Raw genomic sequence first — 19,685 nt, 5'->3', positions numbered from 1 at the left:
AAAGCTTGGGGGGAAATTCACATTAATATTCGCTTTATGAATACATTCAGCCATCACTTGTTTTAGCTGTTGTACTGCTATGAATTGAAAACTCTGTTTTCACTTTCATGTATTTTCATATTTTCTTTATCATTAAAGGTAGAAAATAGGTAGAGAAAGATATTATTTCTCATTTAAAAGGGGGTTGTTTAATCAACTACAGTTTCTAAATTTGGATAGGCTTTAAGTAACTACAGATACTTTCTTTGGCAACTAATTTAGTGGAAACCTTCAAATTCTCTCCCCACAACCTCCCCAAGGAAAGGAAACATTATTAGGATCCTCTCTTACTTTGCTGCATTGAAGGAACGCTTCAAGTCAGGAAGTTTCTTTCAGAGATTGAAGTTGGAGGTCTACTTCTAAGATAGCTTTCTGGTGTTCATCTAACTATAGAAAAGAGGGAATTGGGAGCCGAACCATAAGGAAAGAATAATGTATCAATTTAAAAAAAGGAAGCGGAAGTAATTTCTAATACCAAAAACTCTATGTCGGGGGTGTGAAGCTTGGTAACTTTAAGACCTGTGGGCTTCAATTCCCAGAATTTCCCACCTAGGATTGTTCACAGGTCGTAAAATCACCAGGGTTGGACACCCTGCTGTATATTTCAACTGATTTAGAAAATATGCGTGTTAACTAAAAATGAAATTAGTATTTTTTCCCAGCTGACATATTGGAAAAGAAAATATTGAATTGGACTCCCTTAATCCTACAACAATCCTAGAAAATTGGGCCTGGATTCATTTTATTTGCCAACATGTACTAAGGACTGCCCGAGATTCCGCAGTGTTCATAAGTATCTTTTCCTATGGCAAGAGTGGGGAAAAATACCTTGTTTTTTTTCATAGGATATTGACATCTGGGTTTTCAACTCAAGAACAGAGCCAAAAGATTTGAAAGCAAACTAGTGAAACTGTAATTTTGGACAACTCATCTACCTGAGATCTGCCTGGGAAGAACTACTGGTACTTCCAGAGTTTTACAATGCTTTAGATTGGCTAATAAACAGTAAAAATCACAGGTTCTTCCAAAATCATTTTTAAAGCTGTATTTATTAATAACAGATAACAAAATATGAATGATACATGGTGTGATGCAGCAATAAAATGTAGCCAACTGTGGGAATTAATTATTTTTTAAAAGAAGCATTTTACACATATGTAGTCACAATAGATTAAGTTGTTTTTGGTGAATAAAATGTCTGTATAATTTAAGCAATAGGTGGTTAATAATTCTAACAATGGATTAACTATCTTAGACAATTTGCACGTTCCTGTGGATATAAAGAGGTTTTTATTTCTTTTTCTTTATAAAACAACAGTTTCCTATGATAAAAACATAACAATGTAAGCACATGCAAAGGAAAGAATGTAAGAAGGATGGCGTATGCTGATGCTTTATTTATTCTTGGCTGCTAGAGGCTTACGGCTGATCTTTTTGGACTTGTCGTTGTTCTTTTTTGGAGGTTCAGGATTTGCCTGCATGTGTCTTCCATAAAGGCTGCAAAGAGATTAGACAAAGAACACCGTTAGCCCTAACACTAACTCAGGGCTTTCAACCCAGCATGGAAAACATTTTGTCTAATAATATCATTTTTTAAATGAAAAACAATTCACCCAGTTTTGAAATTCCCTAAGACATCCAAATCTTGATATATATATATTTTAAATCAGACTGGGAGGAAAAAGGAGACACCAAAACAACACGGAAGGCAAAATAAGAAAAAACTTCTTAAATTCTTAAAGGTTTGGAGACACTGACAAAAATTGGATTAAACTAATAAGACAGAATGGCGATATCAAGGAAAGTGAGCTTGCAGTCTAACTGGAATACTCAAGGGCTTGATAAAGTGACACCAAGCAATAGTGCCAGCTTCTCACACATGATGGATTGCTGGAAAAGAGCTACCAACACATCAATGCCACATTAATACAGACCCCCTGATTAAATGTTGACGAAGTATCCTGCAATTAAGATTGCTGGCACTCACAAGAAAGCTAAATAGACTCTAAGGCTGAAAGGATTTACACCGAACACCAGAGAGCAATTAATGGATAATTTATGAGTAATTCCTACTTAAACTAAAATTAAAAGCCTTCAAAACAAACAGGATGCAAATGTAAGACTTGCTCTGTTGACAAAGTGTCTTTTAGAGGTTGTTTGAGGTGTCAAGAGAGAAAGGATTCTCTAAACTTTTTTTACTTGGACAACAGCCATACCAATCATAAAATATGGTAACAAAAGCAAGCAAAATCTGGAATCTGTTATATATCATACAAATGCCACCAAGCTCAGCACATTCAACCTTCAAAGCAAATGTTTATATTGACACTGTGGGCACCAATCAGAGAGGACAATACTTGGAAACCTTAATAAGGTAGATTCATACATACCATATGTGTGTTTCATCCAATTAGTTCAGTAGATTTTGATTAAATTTAAGGAAACAGGAAGGGCCTATTCTGACAATTCCTTCCCTAAAGGGTGGTATCTATCTTGTTGAACATGGCCTCTTACTCAAATCACAGGAAAAAGTTAAAAGAAATTGCTCAATATGTAAGTGATGAGTTCTTGAGATGTAAGGTTTAAAAACTGTACTGAACTTGCTAAATCAGAAAGGTGCAAAAGGAGGATATCCCAATGCCTTTTCCAAACTGTCATTCACTGGTTATATTGTGGCTTCTAGAATTCTGAAAGGCCATATCCCAATCATTTGCAAAGGAGGTGTTGGGGAAGGCAATATCACCAAACCTGTTACATATTAAGGAGATACATATATAGCAATGGCACCTAGATTTACATACTATCCCATAGTGCTTTAAAGCACTCTCTGGTTGGTTTACAAAGTCAGCATCTTGCCATCAACAATTGTTTTATATTTTACCAAACTTGGAAGGATGGAAGGTTGAGTCAACCTTGAGTCATGCTAGGATCAAACTCCAGGCTGCAGATAGTTTGCCTGCAGTACTGCATTCTAACCAATACGCCACCAGATGTATGTTTGCATCTGCACCTGTCTATCCATCTATCCATCCATCCATCCATCCAGCTATCATCCACCCATCCAGTAGTCCTCAATTTAAAGCAGGTTGTGATCCAAATTCCATTGGCAATTCTTAAATGAGTCACCCCAGATTTTTGGGCCTTTTTGTATGATTCTTAAGTGAATCATTTGTTATTAAGAGCCACTGTAACTTTAAACAGTTGCTAAATGAACAGTTGTTAAATTGAAGAATACCGATATATGATTCTCAATGGTTCTAAGGCACAACTCTGACAACTCTTAGTAAATTTCTGATCAAGATCTAGATCTATTTTTGGATTCTGAAGCAAAACTAATTGAAGTATAAAAGTTCAGTTCTCACTGTGTTACAGTTTCTGTCCCAAGCTTCTCTTCTATGACTATGCGTGTCACAAAATTGAAAAAGGATGTTAATAATTTAACAAAGGGACTCCGTAGACTAGACCTATTTGCAATTTCAGAATACAAAATATAGCTTTCTTTTGGTGATTTTGTTGGAAAAAGATGATTATTGAATGGCAACGATAACATGGTTGCAATAATAAAAACGTCCTTTACAATGACATGACAGAATTATGCCAAAAGTAATTGTTTATAGTGTGTGGGTGCATTAACTACATTGCACTAATAATGTATTAGACCTTTACACTACAGAAGCACAGAAATGGAAGAAATCAGCTTTTCCTGAACACAGGTAGAAGTGGGAGCCCACCACCTATGTTGGTGAATTGAATTTCTACTGATAAGAAGTTTTTGACAACTTAAACATAATCTGCTTTCCTGTAACTTTTTTGCTCATTTTATGCATGGCAATTTTTATGTAGTATGTCTTCAAGTCCTTGAAAGAGAGGCTACATATCTCTGCTTTATCCTTTCTTCTGAAAGCTACAAAATAGGCAGGTCCCTCAGCATTTCTTTGTAAGACTTAGAGTCTGTTCATCTGGACTCATTCTTTATGGATTCATTCCTCAGAGGGCAAGACTGAAAGTTCAAGATTAAAACTAGAAGGAAACTGGTTCAGAAAGGACATCTACGCTATTAGACAACAGAATGAAACTGACAAATGAAGTCACAAGCTAAGGATGGTCATGTTTTAGGGTGCTCTAGTGAATCTTGCATTGAGCAGGAGGTTGAATGAGATGATAATCTCTGATGCCTTTTCAACTTTGTGAATCTAATATTCTTTACATCTGTTCTTTTTTTTTAATCTTACAGTTTGGTGCCCGTACATAGTAATGTCTAATAAAACTGTATGCAGAATATAGTGGAACTTATACACCCAATGAATCAGAAATTATTAGAGCTGTTCAAATCCTTCAAAACAGGTGCTTTGGAATGATAGCAATGAATACAAAGCACCTCTTTTTGAATTATTAAAGCAGCCCTGTCACTTTACAGACTCAAGTGGAAACTATTCCTGGCTGATTGCACGTGTCTGTCTCCACTTGGAAAGTGGTTGTGCATACACATGCAGACAGAGAAACTGCTACCGGTGGTTTATGTATGCACAAGGAAGGTGAGCGTGCAAGGAAACTGCTAGGAAATCTTTGAAGCATTTTTGTGTGTGTATGTGTGTAATTTGTGCACAGATTTAGAGATCATATATCTATTGATGAAGCCGAAAACTGCATTTGCCTTTTCAGCAGTGTGATCATTGGGCTGACTCATATTCAGCTTGTGATCCAATACATTTTCAAAATGCTTTTCAAATGCACCATTTCCAAATCTTTAGAAGCAGGAATTCTCTGTGGAGTTAGGATCCACCTATAGGTTTTCCCAGATAAGAAACTAAAAAGATATTGGTGCTATAATTGCAACTGAAAATTGGCAGAATCTTTCTAAATCACTAGAAAGTGATATGCAGATTTCTTATAAAGGCAATGGGTACATTGTTTTCCAGATTTTAATATGAATCTGAAAATATGTTTTTTACAAATAAGCATCTTGGTTAAATAAGATTTTTCTAGCTTTTTTTTTCTTGGTTATAGAGGTGGTTATAAATGCATACTTGCTGAGAAGTCTGCTACCAGATGAAATATGCAAATCTTTTTTTTTTAAAGGTACCCAGTTCCTTTAAAAGAAGCTTGTTGTATTCTCTTTCCTGCCCCACTGAGAGTAACAAATGAGAGTACTCTGGCTGCAACAGCAAAACTAACAATAAGGGAGAAAGATGCTCATTAAACTTCATCATTCTGTCCACTTTAATGATGCCTTTACTTAATAAAAATTCCCTGAACAGTTGCAGGGGTATTAGGCAAGGCCTTTGGTTATGTATCAGAGGTCTGAGCTGTCAGTGGCAAAGATGCAGTTCAGGAGCTGCATTCCCAAGAGGACAGGGCAAATACAACCTCCTTGTAATAAATGCAGAGAGAATCAATAACTGCAGCTTGGAACATTACTTAAGCATTTAAGGAAATAGGTGATCTGTCTAAATTAAAGTATGAAGTGCTAAATGCTACAATTTAAAACATAAATCACCATATTTGAAACTCTCACACGTTTTAGCTATAAATCTTGTTATTTGTGCTTATAACTTTTACGTGGTATAAAAGGAGTGGGAAATATGGAAAATATCTTGAATGAATTTTCCCTTTCTCTCCACTTAAATCTTTTGCTAAACGCAGCAACAGCCACCAGCTATATTCTCTAACATAATAGAATAAAGAGAAACAGTGACCCACCCAACATCTGTACAAATTCATTTGATATGCCAAAGACAATGTGTGATATGTTTATGTCTGGATTTGTTTTATCTAGGAGTGAGTGTATCTGAATGCACAAGTGTGTTATTAACTAACTGATAACATATTTATTTTAGGTTATGGAGATCCAGCAGTCCATTAGAAACAGCAACCTTAAATTTTCAAAATTCACTTCTCAGGAATGTTTTAATGAACGTTTAGAATAATACAACTATGTGGTACAAAAATATTTGTAGTAAATAATAATCAAACCCATGCATTTCTGCAGGAACTCATGATTCTCCCTGACCATTTTATAAGCCCAACAATTCTACTAGCTAGATTAGGTTGAGTGAAAGTGGAAGGGCTGGTGAGTCTCATGGTTGAACAGGGATTTAAATCGGCTTTTTCCTGATCCAAGTCCAACATTCAAACCAGAAAAGCTCATTATCTTTCACTTATACTAGAAAAACGATGGGCAATAAAAAAGTAAGTGCTAAAGGATATGGATGCACAATCATTTTCTCTCTTATCTTTCTGCTCTGAGTAAATTATTTGGAAGTAGCTCTTCTCTTTTTTATTTTCCTTCTTTTCCAATTGATAATCCCTTTAAATCAATCAATCCTGCGAAACCTCCTAAAACAACAGTTCAGGTAAGACAACTGTCATTTGCATGATTTGCTCTCTATTGTGTAGAACATATTCCCTGGTCCTCACTTATATAAATTGTTGATGTTATGCCAGTACCATTTCTAGGCATCTTCGCGTATGTTTTGTTTTTCATAACATTCTGAAAACAGGGAACAGGTCAGTGGTGGGTTTCAATTTTTTTTAGATTAGCCAGGATTGGGTATTGTGATGTCCAATTGGCCTCGAGACAGAGTTAATTTGAAGCCATACCTCTGTGCTCCTTGCTTCTTGTTCCCAGTTTCAACGAGTCAAGCCCACTGCAAAACACCTGAAAACAAGTCATAAGGGAACACACCCTACCCCCTGAACTCCCCCAAACCCTGGACCAACATTAGGGTGGGAACCTGGCTAATCCTGCAAAACCTCCTAAAACAACAGTTCAGGTAAGACCAACTGTCATTTTTCGGAGGAATTTTGCAGGATTAGCCAGCATTGGGACATACCCAAGTTAACGTCCCTCGGGGGGGGGGCACTATTGGTCCTGGGCCCCTCATGCGCTACCACCTGTTGTAACACCCTATGACCAAACGGCGCATCAGCTGATGCAAACGCGTCTAACCTGTAGTGCCTGATAAAGGGAGATGGGGACGCCCACATAGCTGCCCTGCAAATCTCCGTGATAGGCACCTGGGTGGCCCAGGCCACCGAGGTAGCCGCACTCCTGGTGGAGTGTGCTGTGATGCCTTGGGGCACTGGAAGGTGCTGAACCTAATAGGCCAATGCGATGGCCAGTTTGATCTACTTCCCTATAGCCAAGGAGGACACACTCTTCCCCAGGGAAGACGGATAAAAGGAAACGAAGAGCGCCTCAGACTTCCTGAGGCCCTCCATGCGCCTCAGGTAAATGCGCAAGGCATGCCTGACATTCAGCTGGTGCCAAAGACGCTCCCTATCATGAGACGGGTCCAGACAAAAATCCGGTAATACCACCTCCTGCAACCTGTGGAAAAGGGAGTTAACCTTGGGAATAAAAGTCGGATCCAGTCGCAGGATGACCCGATTATTGTGGAAAGTACAAATATCCGACCTGGAGGACAACGCCCCCAGTTCGGAGATGCAACGGGCTAAGGTGACCGCCACAAGGAACACTACCTTAAGGGTTACGAACTTCAGGTCAACCGTCCTCAGAGGTTCGAATGGTGCTCCTGTCATTGCTTGGAGAACCATAGTGAGGCTCCATGTCGAAAACCTGTGGACTACCAGGGGATGGAGATCCCCTGTACCCTTCAAAAACCTCTTAATTAACGGGACCTGGGAAAGTGGAAGGAGCCCCTCCCCCCGAATAATCATAGAGAGGGCCGCCACATGTCTCCTGAGGGTGCCATGTGAGAGCCCCCTATCCAATCCATCTTGGAGGAACTCCAAGATGTGTGGTACCGAAGCCTTGCGAGGATTTCCTCCTGAGACCCGGCACCACTCTGCAAAGACCCGCTAGGTGGAATCATAAATCCTAGTGGTGGAACCCTTGCGTGAAACCTCAATTGTGGAGATCACCCTCTGTGAAAGCTGGGCGGCGCTTAGGCGCTCCTGCTCAATCTCCACATGGCTAGCTGAAGCCACTGTGGCTTGGAATGCACCAGGTTCCCCTGTCTGAGGTCCACATCCCTCCCCGAGATTCTCCACGGGTGTGACACTGACACGCACATTAGGTCCGCAAACCACACCCAGCGCGGCCAGTAGGGTGCCACTAATTTGAACTCCGCTTTCTCTGATATCACTTTCTGAACCACTGCTTTTTAACTATCTCTAGGAACAACTTAGGGGCAGGGATGTCCTCCTTCGCTGGAGGAGGCTCTGAATAAACTTGATCTTCCGGCTTTTTCTCCAGCCACCCTCTTTGGCACCCTCTGTGGCCCTGGCCTTGTGCAACAGTGACTTGAACAAATCCGGAGGAAACAGATCAGAAAATGTTGGTGCCTCAGGTTTTGAGGGATCCTCATCATCAGACATGTCTACCTCTCTTTGAACCCGATCCCCCGCCATGAAACCCTTGCTAGCCAGAGAAGGAGAAACAGGCTGGCACACCTCCAAGGGGGAAGGCCTCGGCCTGGCCTGAACAGTGGCAAGACCCCACAGGGACCTTTGCCACCATTGCGGGTCACACAGATCCCTTATGTAACCCAGCAGAAATTCCATGTGAAATTGTAAAGGAGATAAACTTCTGAATGCTTCCTGGAAGCTGCTCCATGTCTCTAACGAAGGAATCCTCCTCCTCCTCCTCTTGTGCACAGCTTTCAGATTGTGGAGCCAATGATGGCCTGATGGGACTATCCCCCCCGGCCCCCCTGCACTGAAAAGGATCCCTTAGATAGGGTCCTGTTCCACCATGGAGAGTGGGTGGGGGGGGGGAGGTGAAATGTTCCTGAGGTACACTGGGGAATCCCCCCTGTGAGTAGACCTAGACCTGGATCTAATGGGTGATCTAGACCTCAAGGGAGAATTAGGCCTACCCCTCTGTTCAGCCCTGGACACCTGCTTTTCCAGGTCCCTGTGCCTCCTTTCCTTATCCTTTGGCAAGGCCTTGGAGGATTTTCTAGCTGCTGCAGTTTTTCGCATTCTCACAGAGGCTGTAGGCCTCACTTGGGCCCCCCTGGAGGTCCCCTCCCCAGGGGACAATGGGGGGGGGGGAAATCCGGCCTCTCCCCTGCATCTGCCATGGCACCAGGTCAGAGCTCCACCAGGCTCAGCCCACCAGAAACAGCAGTGACCAAAAAACAGCTTCCCCCAATCTCCATGCGACGAAATCAGCCTCTGGTAGACCTTTCCTGCCCTTTTTGCAAGCCGCATGGCTGCTTGCAGCGCCACATGGCGTGCCACGTGGTCCTCACTGTCCTGCGTCGCTCTGGGCCTGCAGGGCCCTTGCCGCTGCAGAAAGGATGACCACCCAGGAAGGCAGGGATGAAAATGAGGCTTCATAGTAGCCTCTGCCCCAGCCCATGCGGCCCACAGGAATTGAGGCCCCAAAATGGCCACCGTAATGGCGTCCTGCCTCTAAAGCCCCAAGAAGCAACTTTTAAATCCCTTACTGGTGGCCGGGAGTGAGCCACACCAAGGGGAGGCTTCCAGGTATCAGATGGAGGCAAGGGGAAGAAGGCAGGGAGAAGGAATTTGCAGGATGGCACTGGATCGTTTTTGGAAGAATCAGGAACCAAAAGCAACTTGTCTTTCTTCAGCCAGACAGAGTTGAAACTGGGAACCAGAAGCAAGGAGCAGAGGCGTGGCTTCAAATTAACTCTGTCTCGAGGCCAATTGGACATCACAATACCCAATCCTGGCTAATCCTGCAAAATTCTTCCGGAAAACATCTTTATTCTTAGTAGATTTGCAGATTTCTGCTTAAGGTGTTCCACAATGACCCTTCTGAGGAAGAATAGGCCTGTAAGGCCACTGATATTTTATCCCCTCAAATTACTCAAGATTAAGAGAATACATTGCTTTGTAATTTAAGCACTGCAAACCAACATTCTCAAATCAGAACTGCCTGTCAAATCATCCCCAGTGGATGTAAGGTTTTTAATCACTTTTGAGTTTAATATTTTGTACTGTCTCTTTAAGATTAAAAAAAGAACATTTACAACTTACAAGCCTAGAAGTCACTGGCTGACCTTTCCTTCAATGTTTGAAAGAAATGAAATACCTCTTTTCAGTTTTGTAAAGTATTTATTTTATTTATTATTAGCGTTTATATACCGCCCCCTCTCCCGAAAGGGACTCGGGGCGGTGTACAGTGCGTACCAAAATACAACAGATTAAAACGTAGAAATAACTATATAAATACATGTATAAGAGGAGGGTAAAATATGCCAAACTGTACAGCTAATAAATAAATCAATACAAAAGTTTAAAATATCAAGTTAAATTTAAAACAATATCCCTCTAAAAACCAGAAGAATGTGTATGCCAGGAGGTAGACGTTAAAGTTATGCCAAACCAGCCAGTCGGAACAGGTGTGTTTTCAGTTTCTGTCGGAAGGAGCGGAGGTCAGTAGTGGTTCTAATATCGGGGGGGAGGTCATTCCAGAGGGTTGGGCCCATCACAGAGAAGGCCCTACTCCTTGGAGTCGCCCGTTGGCATTGCCTCGTGGACGGCACCAGGAGAAGGCCCTCCCTGTGAGAGTGGATTGGCCGCAGGGATGTATGTGGAAGGATGCGATCCCGCAGGTAACTAGGCCCTATGCCATGGAGCGCTTTAAAGATGGTGATCAAAACCTTGAAACGCACCCGAAAGACCACAGGTAGCCAGTGCAGCTCGCGCAGGAGAGGTGTTACGTGGGAGTACCTAGTACTCCCCATGACTACCCGCGCAGCTGCGTTCTGGACTAGCTGCAGTCTTCGGGCGCGTCCCAAGGGAAGCCCCATGTAGAGAGCGTTACAGTAGTCCAGGCGAGACGTCACCAGTGCATGAGTGACTGTGCGTAGGGCATCACGGTCCAGAAGGGGGCGCAATTGGCGCACCAGGCGAACCTGGTGGAACGCCCCCCTTGCCACGGCTGCCACATGATCATCCATTGACAGCCGGGCGTCTAGGAGGACGCCCAAATTGCGCGCCCGTTCCACAGGGGGCAATTGTTCGCCCCCTATGGCCAGTGATGGAATCAACTGGCTGAACCGAGGCGCCGGTAGCCACAGCCACTCAGTCTTGGAGGGGTTGAGTTTGAGTCTGTTGTCCCCCATCCAGACCCCGACGGCTTCCAAACACCGGGACATCACTTCGACAGCCTCGTTGGGGTGGCTTGGGGTTGAGATGTACAACTGAGTATCATCAGCGTACAGATGGTACTCAACCCCCAAACCACGGATGATCTCACCCAGCGGCTTCACGTATGCGTTGAACAGAAGGGGCGAGAGGACCGACCCCTGCGGCACCCCACAAGAGAGTGACCTCGGGGTTGACCTCTGCCCCCCAGTCAACACATATTGCATCCGGCCGGAGAGGTAGGAGCCGAACCACCGTAAAATGGTGCCTCCAACTCCCATCCCCTCCAGCCGGTGCAGTAGGATACCATGGTCGATGGTATCAAAAGCCGCTGAGAGGTCTAATAGGACCAGGATAGAGGAGCAACCTCTATCTCTGGCCCTCCAGAGATCATCCACCAACGCGACCAAGGCTGTCTCGGTGCTGTGCCTGGGTCGGAAGCCGGACTGGCGTGGGTCTAGATATACGGATTCGTCGAGGTGACGTGGAAATTGCTGCGCCACCACATTCTCAACAACCTTCGCTAAAAAGGGGAGGTTGGAGACTGGACAATAATTAGCTAGCTCCGTTGGGTCAAGTGAAGGCCTCTAGAGCAGGGGCCTCACCACCGCCTCTTTCAAGGCAGTCGGTAAGGAACCCTCGCTCAATGAGGCGTTCACCAGGCCCAGAAGCCAGCCTCGCGTCACCTCCCAGGATGCCAGTACCAACCAGGAGGGGCACGGGTCCATTGAACATGTGGTGGGTCGCAGCCGTCCACGCAACCCGTCTAAGTCCTCGGGGGCAACAGAGTCAAACTCCTCCCAGAGTGGGCTCACAAGACTCACTGATGTCGGCTCGTCCGGTCCACTGAGGGGGGCCCATCCGCTCCGGATCTGAGCGACTTTGTCTTGCAGATATTCCCCAAACTCCTCGGCTCTTCCCTGCAAGGGTGCCTCCCGCGTCTCCTGCGACAGGAGAGAGCGGGTCACCCTAAACAGGGCGGCAGGGCGGTTATCCGCAGACGCAATGAGAGCGGCACAATGTCTATGTTTGGCCGCTCTCAATGCCACAAGGTAGGTCCGTAAATAGGCTCTTACCTGTGTTCGGTCAGATTCGGAGCGTAAGGACCTCCACCTGCTCTCTAGACGTCTCCTATGGCGCTTCATCACCCTAAGCTCCTCGGTATACCAGGGAGCCCGGGTGGGTCGTTGCCGTAGGAGAGGTCGCAGAGGCGCAACCCGGTCCAAGGCCCCCACCGTCGCCCTATTCCAGGTGTCGACTAGGTCCTCCGACCGAGCGCGGGTCAGGGCTACAGGTAGTGGCCCAAGTTCCGTCTGGAACCTATCCGGTTCCATCAGGTGCTTGGGGCGGTACCAGCTTGGAGAGGCTGGCTCCGCCTCCTCGCGGTGGGGGGTAACCCTCTTCCCAGATCACTCGTCCACTGTTCAGATACAAAAATAAGGTCCAGTGTGTGACCGCCCTCGTGTGTGGGGCCCTGAATTAATTGGGTCAGGCCCATGGCTGTCATGGAAGCCATGAACTCCCGAGCCACCTCAGATGCTGCTCCCGTCGCCGGCAGGTTGAAGTCCCTCATGACCAAAAGCCTGGGGATCTCAACCGCCGTCTCTGAGATCAGCTCGAGGAGCTCGGGCAGGGCCGCTGATGTATAGCGAGGAGCCAAGTATACAATCAGCAGGCCCAACTGCCTCCCTGGGCCCCATTTCACACCTAGGGATTCACAACCGGGTATCTTTATTTATTTTGTAACTTTTTGCAATAGACAGCAAAGGAATGACTTTAGATTTTAAAGTTGTTTCCAAACAGTTTAAATACTAAGGCTTGGTGAAACTGATTTAAGGAAAGATTTTGAAATGAATTAGAAAGAGAAAACCCTGAAAAAATTCGGGTACTTTAAAGAAAATTTTTGATCTGTGAGTGAATGAAGTGATTGAACTTCTTAACACTTTACTGGAACAAAATATGGTTATTGAAGATGAACATAGCACTTTGAAGGCAAGTGAAATGGACTTTAAAGGAGACTGAAAATTACAACTTACAAGAAAGAGATGGAAATAGTGGATCTACAGCGGATTTGGATGATCATTGAAAAATCAAGAGATATACAAATAATATACCCTAAGAACAATGTGGACTATCCTTTTGAATTAAAAAAAGATTTACTGAAGTTACTTCATGAAAAGTACAGTATAAATGGACTTTGATAAAAATGATAAGTTCAACAAAAGAAACCAGACAAAAGAGGAATTGGATTTTTATCTATGGGATTTAAGAATCACTGGGAGCAAGAGGAGGAAAAAAAATCACAAAAATAGTTGCTATTGTTGATGATGTTGAATGCTTAGCTGGATTGGATAGCTTTTCTTTTCGCAATGTTCAATGGTGTAGTGGATAATTTTGTAATATTTATGTTTTTACACTTTAGATATCTAAATAATGGCTTATTATTTCTGGTAATATTTAATAACTTCCATTTTTTAATTATTATTGTTATAGTTCATTCCAGTCAGACAGATGTTTAGGCTGGATTTGGCATTTTTATCCACCTATCAAGTCCTTCCTAAGGACCTGGAATAAATATTATTATTATGGTTAATATCAGCTGCTCTTTCTCAAAAAATTTTTTTTGAGCAATCAAACTCTCTCATTTTTAAAGCAGTGAGACACTTTTATGATATAACTGTTCCAAAAATCTGAAGGGCATTAACTTTAGCATGCTGCAATGCACTTCCCACAATAGTTTTGGAGGGTCAGTACAAAAAAATACAAGATGAGCTGAGATTATTGTGATCCTATGGACAAGGGCCAATTAGAACTACAGCTCATGATCAGTTACACTACATCTTTTATAAGGATTCATGGACTCACTTTATAATACCTCATCTAATAAAATACTGCGAAATCTCTTTTATGTACAACTGCTGTTATCAGAACAGTGCAAAGTAGTTTCTTTGAATGTGGTCAAATTTTGTTATATTGTATGTAAAATTAGGCAGACGCTAGCCACCCACTGATAATCTATCACTAATCATAATATATTATTGTCTGTTGTTATTATTGTTGTTGTTGCTTTATTTGTAATGCTGGTCTGTGATTATAATCAAAACGGAATTGAATTGGAATAGGTATTATGGTTCATTGCACAATCAACCAGATCTTTAGTGTAGCATTTTTACCCCACTCATCAATTGTTACGAGGGGTTTTAAACTCTATGGAAAGGGAGATTAAATCTCTCTGTTGTTAGGTATTTTTGTTAATTTTTATTGGACCTTTGTTGAGCAATAAGACAGCCAAAGGTTTAGAGATGAGTTTATAGAAAATAGGATGGGCTATGGAATGACAATGTATCTGGTTATAATTTAAGAGACAGCAATAAATTGTTAATGTGGAATATGCTTGCTGGGACTGAAGGGGAAATTTTTCTTATTATTATCTTTTTTGAGGGGGAGATTTTTTCTTTCTTCTCTTTTTTCCACACGTCTTTTTAAAAAAAAAATCTATATTCTTGTCCTAGATTTCTTTCTTACTTACTGTTAGTATTAATTCTTAATAAATTAATTATACAGATACAGAAATTTTCTTTTCTTTTTTTTAATGGCAAAAGAAGGATCACAGATTTAACAACGTACTGTATTTTAGAAGGAATTTATACCATTTATTGCATTCTCATGAACACCACTAAACAATGCAAAGCTGAAACTGAAAAATGTAAGTTACCTTTATCAACCTAAAAAGGAGATAGTCAAGTGTAATCAGAGTCAGGCTCCAATCCCTTGGCAATTTTCCTTTCCAATCTTAAATCCACATTTTAATTTACTTGCCCCACTTTTTGTTGTTGTAGAAGCTGAAGATTATAAAGGGAGTTATTGATAGATTTTCCTAATTAGCACACACCTCCATTATTAGCTAATGTGAGCTTTGGAGGTCCTTCCCCTCAGGTACCCAGTATAAGATTGTGTCAAAGTAACATAGATGGAGGGGTGTGGCTTTCAAAACAAAGCTATATGATATTAATTACAGTGCAGTGTAGGTAACAGAGAAGGCATCAGCAATTTTTCATAGCTATTACCATGTAAACAAGGTGGACTGAGAGTCCATGTTAGTGAATGTCACTTCCTGTAATGAATACACATCAGTTAAGTCTCTCTCTCTCTCTCTCTCTCTCTCTCTCTCTCTCTCTCTCTCTCTCTCTCACACACACACACACACACACACACACACACCCCTCTCCATTATTTTTATTACAAACCCCCCCCCCCTTATTTCTTATATTTTGAAATGGCATTGTAGATCAATCCTCCAGCTAATTAGTTCCTTGTTTTAACTGCTTCGAGATAACCATGTGCTAAAGATGTATAGAGTGCTAAGTAGGACACTGTCAATTAATGGGGGCCACCCAATTAAATGAGAGTATAATGAACTGTAATAACATTAAAACAAGAGGACCCTGAATTCCTGCAACAGGATTAAAGCTCCTTGGGTTGCATCCCAGCCAAAGAAATTCTTCCCAAATTCCAGTGATTTTAGGTTGAGTCCTATAGGATGACAGGAGGAGAAGGGAGTCTTTTCAGTCCCTTCATTGTAGAATTCTGTATTTGCAAAGTATAGATGCTATCTTTGTTTGTTTTAATGTTTAACAGCATACTACAAAGTTGCTTATAATGCCTTCCAGCAATGAACTCTAGTCACTTGCTGGCTATTCACCAATTATGTACAAAATATAGATTACAGGAAAATATAGCAGTCTACATCAGGATGCATTTTTTATTAACTTTATTAACATGCGGTGCTCATCTGTTACATTCAAGATACATGAAATTTCAGTTGCCCCCCCCCCAACTTTTCTATACAGCTCTATATAAGTAGCCCTCAACATGTGACTAAAAGTTATGATGGATCTCCCTGGGATACTTACAACTCTATTCTGAAGTTCTGAACTCTCCCTGCAGCCATTTGGCTTCATTTCAGGTGTTGAACAACTGACCTGTATTTATGACTGTTTGCAGCATCCTAAAGTCACGTAACTATGTTTTATGGCTTTTTTGCTGAAAACTGGCATTTATTTTCAGTTTTCCATGACCATGGTTGTTACTTTACAACCACAACATTCAGTTAATGATCCCTCCAAGGTTGTAAAATTGGGTCACTTACATGAATGACCCATTTTATGACCATCACAACTTACAGTCGTAAATGGGCAGACTTCATTATGGTAGTAAATTCAAGAGGTATCTGTAGTAAGGCTAATTATACATGTAGGTTGCGGTTGCTTTTTAAAATTTATACATTTATTTATCAAATTTCTACACATTCAACTCATCTAATCTGATTATAGGTGGTTTAGTATCTGCAGGACCACTTTCTCCAATTAATCACTAGTTGGGTGATTGGGAGAATATGCTTCAGATTCCTCACTTCCTTGACGTGCTTTTTCTTCTCTACTGATATCTCTGTACTCTGAAACAGCCTTCCTACCAAAATTTGTTCATCTCTTCTTTATTGTTGTACTTTAGCAAACGTTATTAAAAAACAGGTTCCAAACATTTATGTTTAAGTTGGGTTTATATTTAATTTTTATAACACATGCTTCATTGTATTTTTATTGCATTATACATGGTAAATGGCACGTATATGTCTAATAAATAAATATATGAAATGAAATGGCCATTAAACTAAGTAACAATGACTCTTCCATGATGAAAGGAAGTCCTTGACTGCTGTTAAAGAGAACAATTACTTTAGTGGTTGTACTGAAATCAAAACATGATGAGATTGAATAAACAAAAGGAAGAAAACCATTCTGGAAGCATTCAGAATCGATCTAATGTGGGCAATACACAGCAGATGAGTCATCCATGGTACCTGGCCCGTTTTTGGAGCCTCCGAAGAATGTCTAAAATATATAGAGATTTTTTTTTCAATAAAGCAAAGTTGTTAATTTCTTCCCTTACATTTTAACTGCTTAAAATTTGTATTTATAAGTTAAAATTTAGGTCAGAAATGCACTTCTGTGACAGAGATATATACAGATGTAAATGTAAGAATCCAAATCACAGTTCCTGTCTACAACTGCATCATAATGGGCTAGATTGTGAAGATTGAAGGGGATAACTGGATTAACTGGATTTTGTTGTTCAGACAAAATACAGAATAAAAGAAAATCCAAAACCTTTTTTTTTTTTTGATGTGCCGATAGGACAGCCTTTTAGCCTCTGTGATTTCCACTTTCTTTGAATTAAACACCAGGCAAATGCCTATTTATCTACTAATTAGGAATAACAGAATGTATATTGTAGCCCAATTCATTCATATTAAAAAGCCTGCCTTAGGATCCCTCTGCAAGTAATCTTTGACTTACAACATGATGGAATCTGCCCATTATAGTAATAAGCTATAACAGTTGTAAAATGGGTCACTCAATTTTATTATCTTCTTTTGAAGTGATTGTTAATGCAAATGCCGTGGTCATAAAGCAAACACTATGGTAATTAAGCAAATCAATGGTCAGGCTTTTTGAAAATCAGAGCTAAATGCCATTTATTTTTTAGCAAAAATAATACAAAACATAATCATGTGATTGCAGGATTGCAAGTAGCCATCAATGCAAGTTGGTTGCTGAGCATATAAAATACAGTCATGTAAAAGGGCAGTAATCATAACTTTGGATCTGGGTCATAAGAATCCCTGGAGAAGTCTTTGTAACTTCAAATGGTCCCTAAGTAAGTGGTCGTAAGTCAAGGACTACCTGTATACTTCTCAAGATAGCTACCAAAAACATTTTGACCTGATAGAACAATGTAATTAAGTACGTAACAGAAATTATAAGTGCAAGTTCTACAAATTGTAAATATGCAATTGATGCAATGTTTTAAAAACTGTAATTAGCTACAACAAGTTATCATTTCTTACAAAGATATACAAAGATAAAAAGTATTACATCTAATTCCCTCAGTTAAATGCTTTAAGAATCATTGGCTATAGTTTAGTACTGACATCCTTGGAAGTTTTTGTGATGCTATTGATTGGTGGTATAAATTGAAGCTGCAGTATATTAGGGTTAAAGAAATGTTCGCTTATGCATTCAAAGAAAATCTATGCACATAAGTGTATAGGAATAGCAAATGCTTCTCATATTTCTGCCAACATATCTAACTAATCATAAAAGAAAGAAAGAAAATGATCTTTGATGCATCCATTTGCTGATGGATGATCGGAGGGAATGGAAACTCAAGCATGAAATCTTAATCCTGAAGACATTTTCATCTGCAGCCAAATCACCAGGGAAGGAATCAAACAACTTTATTCTGCAAAGTTTGTGACAACATTGTTGACTTGGCACTGCTTTTTTTCTTAGTTTATCTTTCTGTCGATGCTCAAATATTTATTGCTGAACTGTAGTTCACATTGACATCCCTGTTATACCAGGTCATGTTTTATTTCAGCATGAATTAAAGCAATAATATTTTCCAGCAATAATTTTGAAGTGTGCCATTCTTCCTCACCAAAGGAAGTTTAGTACTAACCATGTTCCCTACAATGAGATTTTACACTGAATGTCTGTAATGCTTGTAAAATGTCCCCCTGGAAGTTGACAGAAACTTCAATGGCTGAAAACAATTTCCAAGCCTAGATGAAGAAAGACACACAACATATTCCGAAGCAGTAAGATATAGGAAGCTGCTTTCTATGGTCACTTACGTTTATTGTTAGACAATTAGTAGAGAAAGGGAATATGGCCTACAGATATCTGAAGAGATGTTTTGCTGCAGATATATATGGGAAAAGAGAGTTTTGTCTGTTGAATCTCTAGTCCCTGGATCAGTATTGTCTATAGCCTGATAGGAAGTGGGCTGCACAGCGCCCACTGGAGGTGAACAGCGAATGAGCAAGCAAAACCAAAACCATCCCCTTCCCTGGTCCATGGAAAAGTTGTCTTCCATGAAATCATTTGAGTGGTGAGCGAACAAGTGAAACAAAAAACATTCCCTCATCTGTAGAAAAATTGTCCCCCACAAAACCAGTTGAGTGTCCAGTAAGTGAGCGAATCTGCCTAAAAACTGCCTTCTACGAAACTGATGTCTGGTGCCAAAAAGTTGGGGACTGCTGCTCTAGAGGGTGAGGGAACAAGAAGTTTATACATATAGTGTGCACATGCATCTCTATGGGATAACAGGGTATGGAAAGTGTGTAGATCTGTGTATTAAGCAGGGGAGAGGAGTATTTTAGGAAAGACTGAAGATATGGAGAAAGAGTTTTATAGAGAGAGTTACAGTATTTTGGACATTGGAAAACTGTTGTGATTCAAAGATATTGGGAATATGTGGTCTGCCCTAGAGAAACTGGTTGCATTTATGTGTTGGTGTAGGATAGGGGTATCAATTTCATTGAGGGCCCGCACCAGCATTGTGTTTGACCTCAGAAGGCAGAGGGCATGGCCAAGGGCACGGCCAGGATGGGTGGGACAGCACTCAGCCTCCTGCAGCACTCTGGATGCAGAGGTTAATTACAAAATGTGGGCTTTGCTTTGTGACATCCAGAACCAGTGAGCAAGGGGGTGTGAACT

General features: G+C 41.2%; 1 protein-coding gene across 1 annotated transcript in view; it reads right to left on the bottom strand.

The window, feature by feature from the left end:
• Nucleotides 1-1,069: 1,069 nt before the first annotated feature.
• The window catches only part of RSU1 (Ras suppressor protein 1), a 104,255-nt gene continuing 85,639 nt past the window's right edge, over nucleotides 1,070-19,685 (bottom strand). Inside the window, exon 9 of the mRNA XM_081932327.1 lies at nucleotides 1,070-1,536. Within this exon, the coding sequence (XP_081788453.1) occupies nucleotides 1,434-1,536 (103 nt within the window). The 3' untranslated portion in view covers nucleotides 1,070-1,433. The remainder of the gene's footprint in view (nucleotides 1,537-19,685) is intronic.

This window comes from Natrix helvetica, assembly GCF_964273705.1.
Source record: "Natrix helvetica genome assembly, chromosome: Z".
Classification (NCBI taxonomy): Eukaryota; Metazoa; Chordata; class Lepidosauria; order Squamata; family Natricidae; genus Natrix; species Natrix helvetica.
This window is presented reverse-complemented; position numbering and strand designations above follow the sequence as displayed.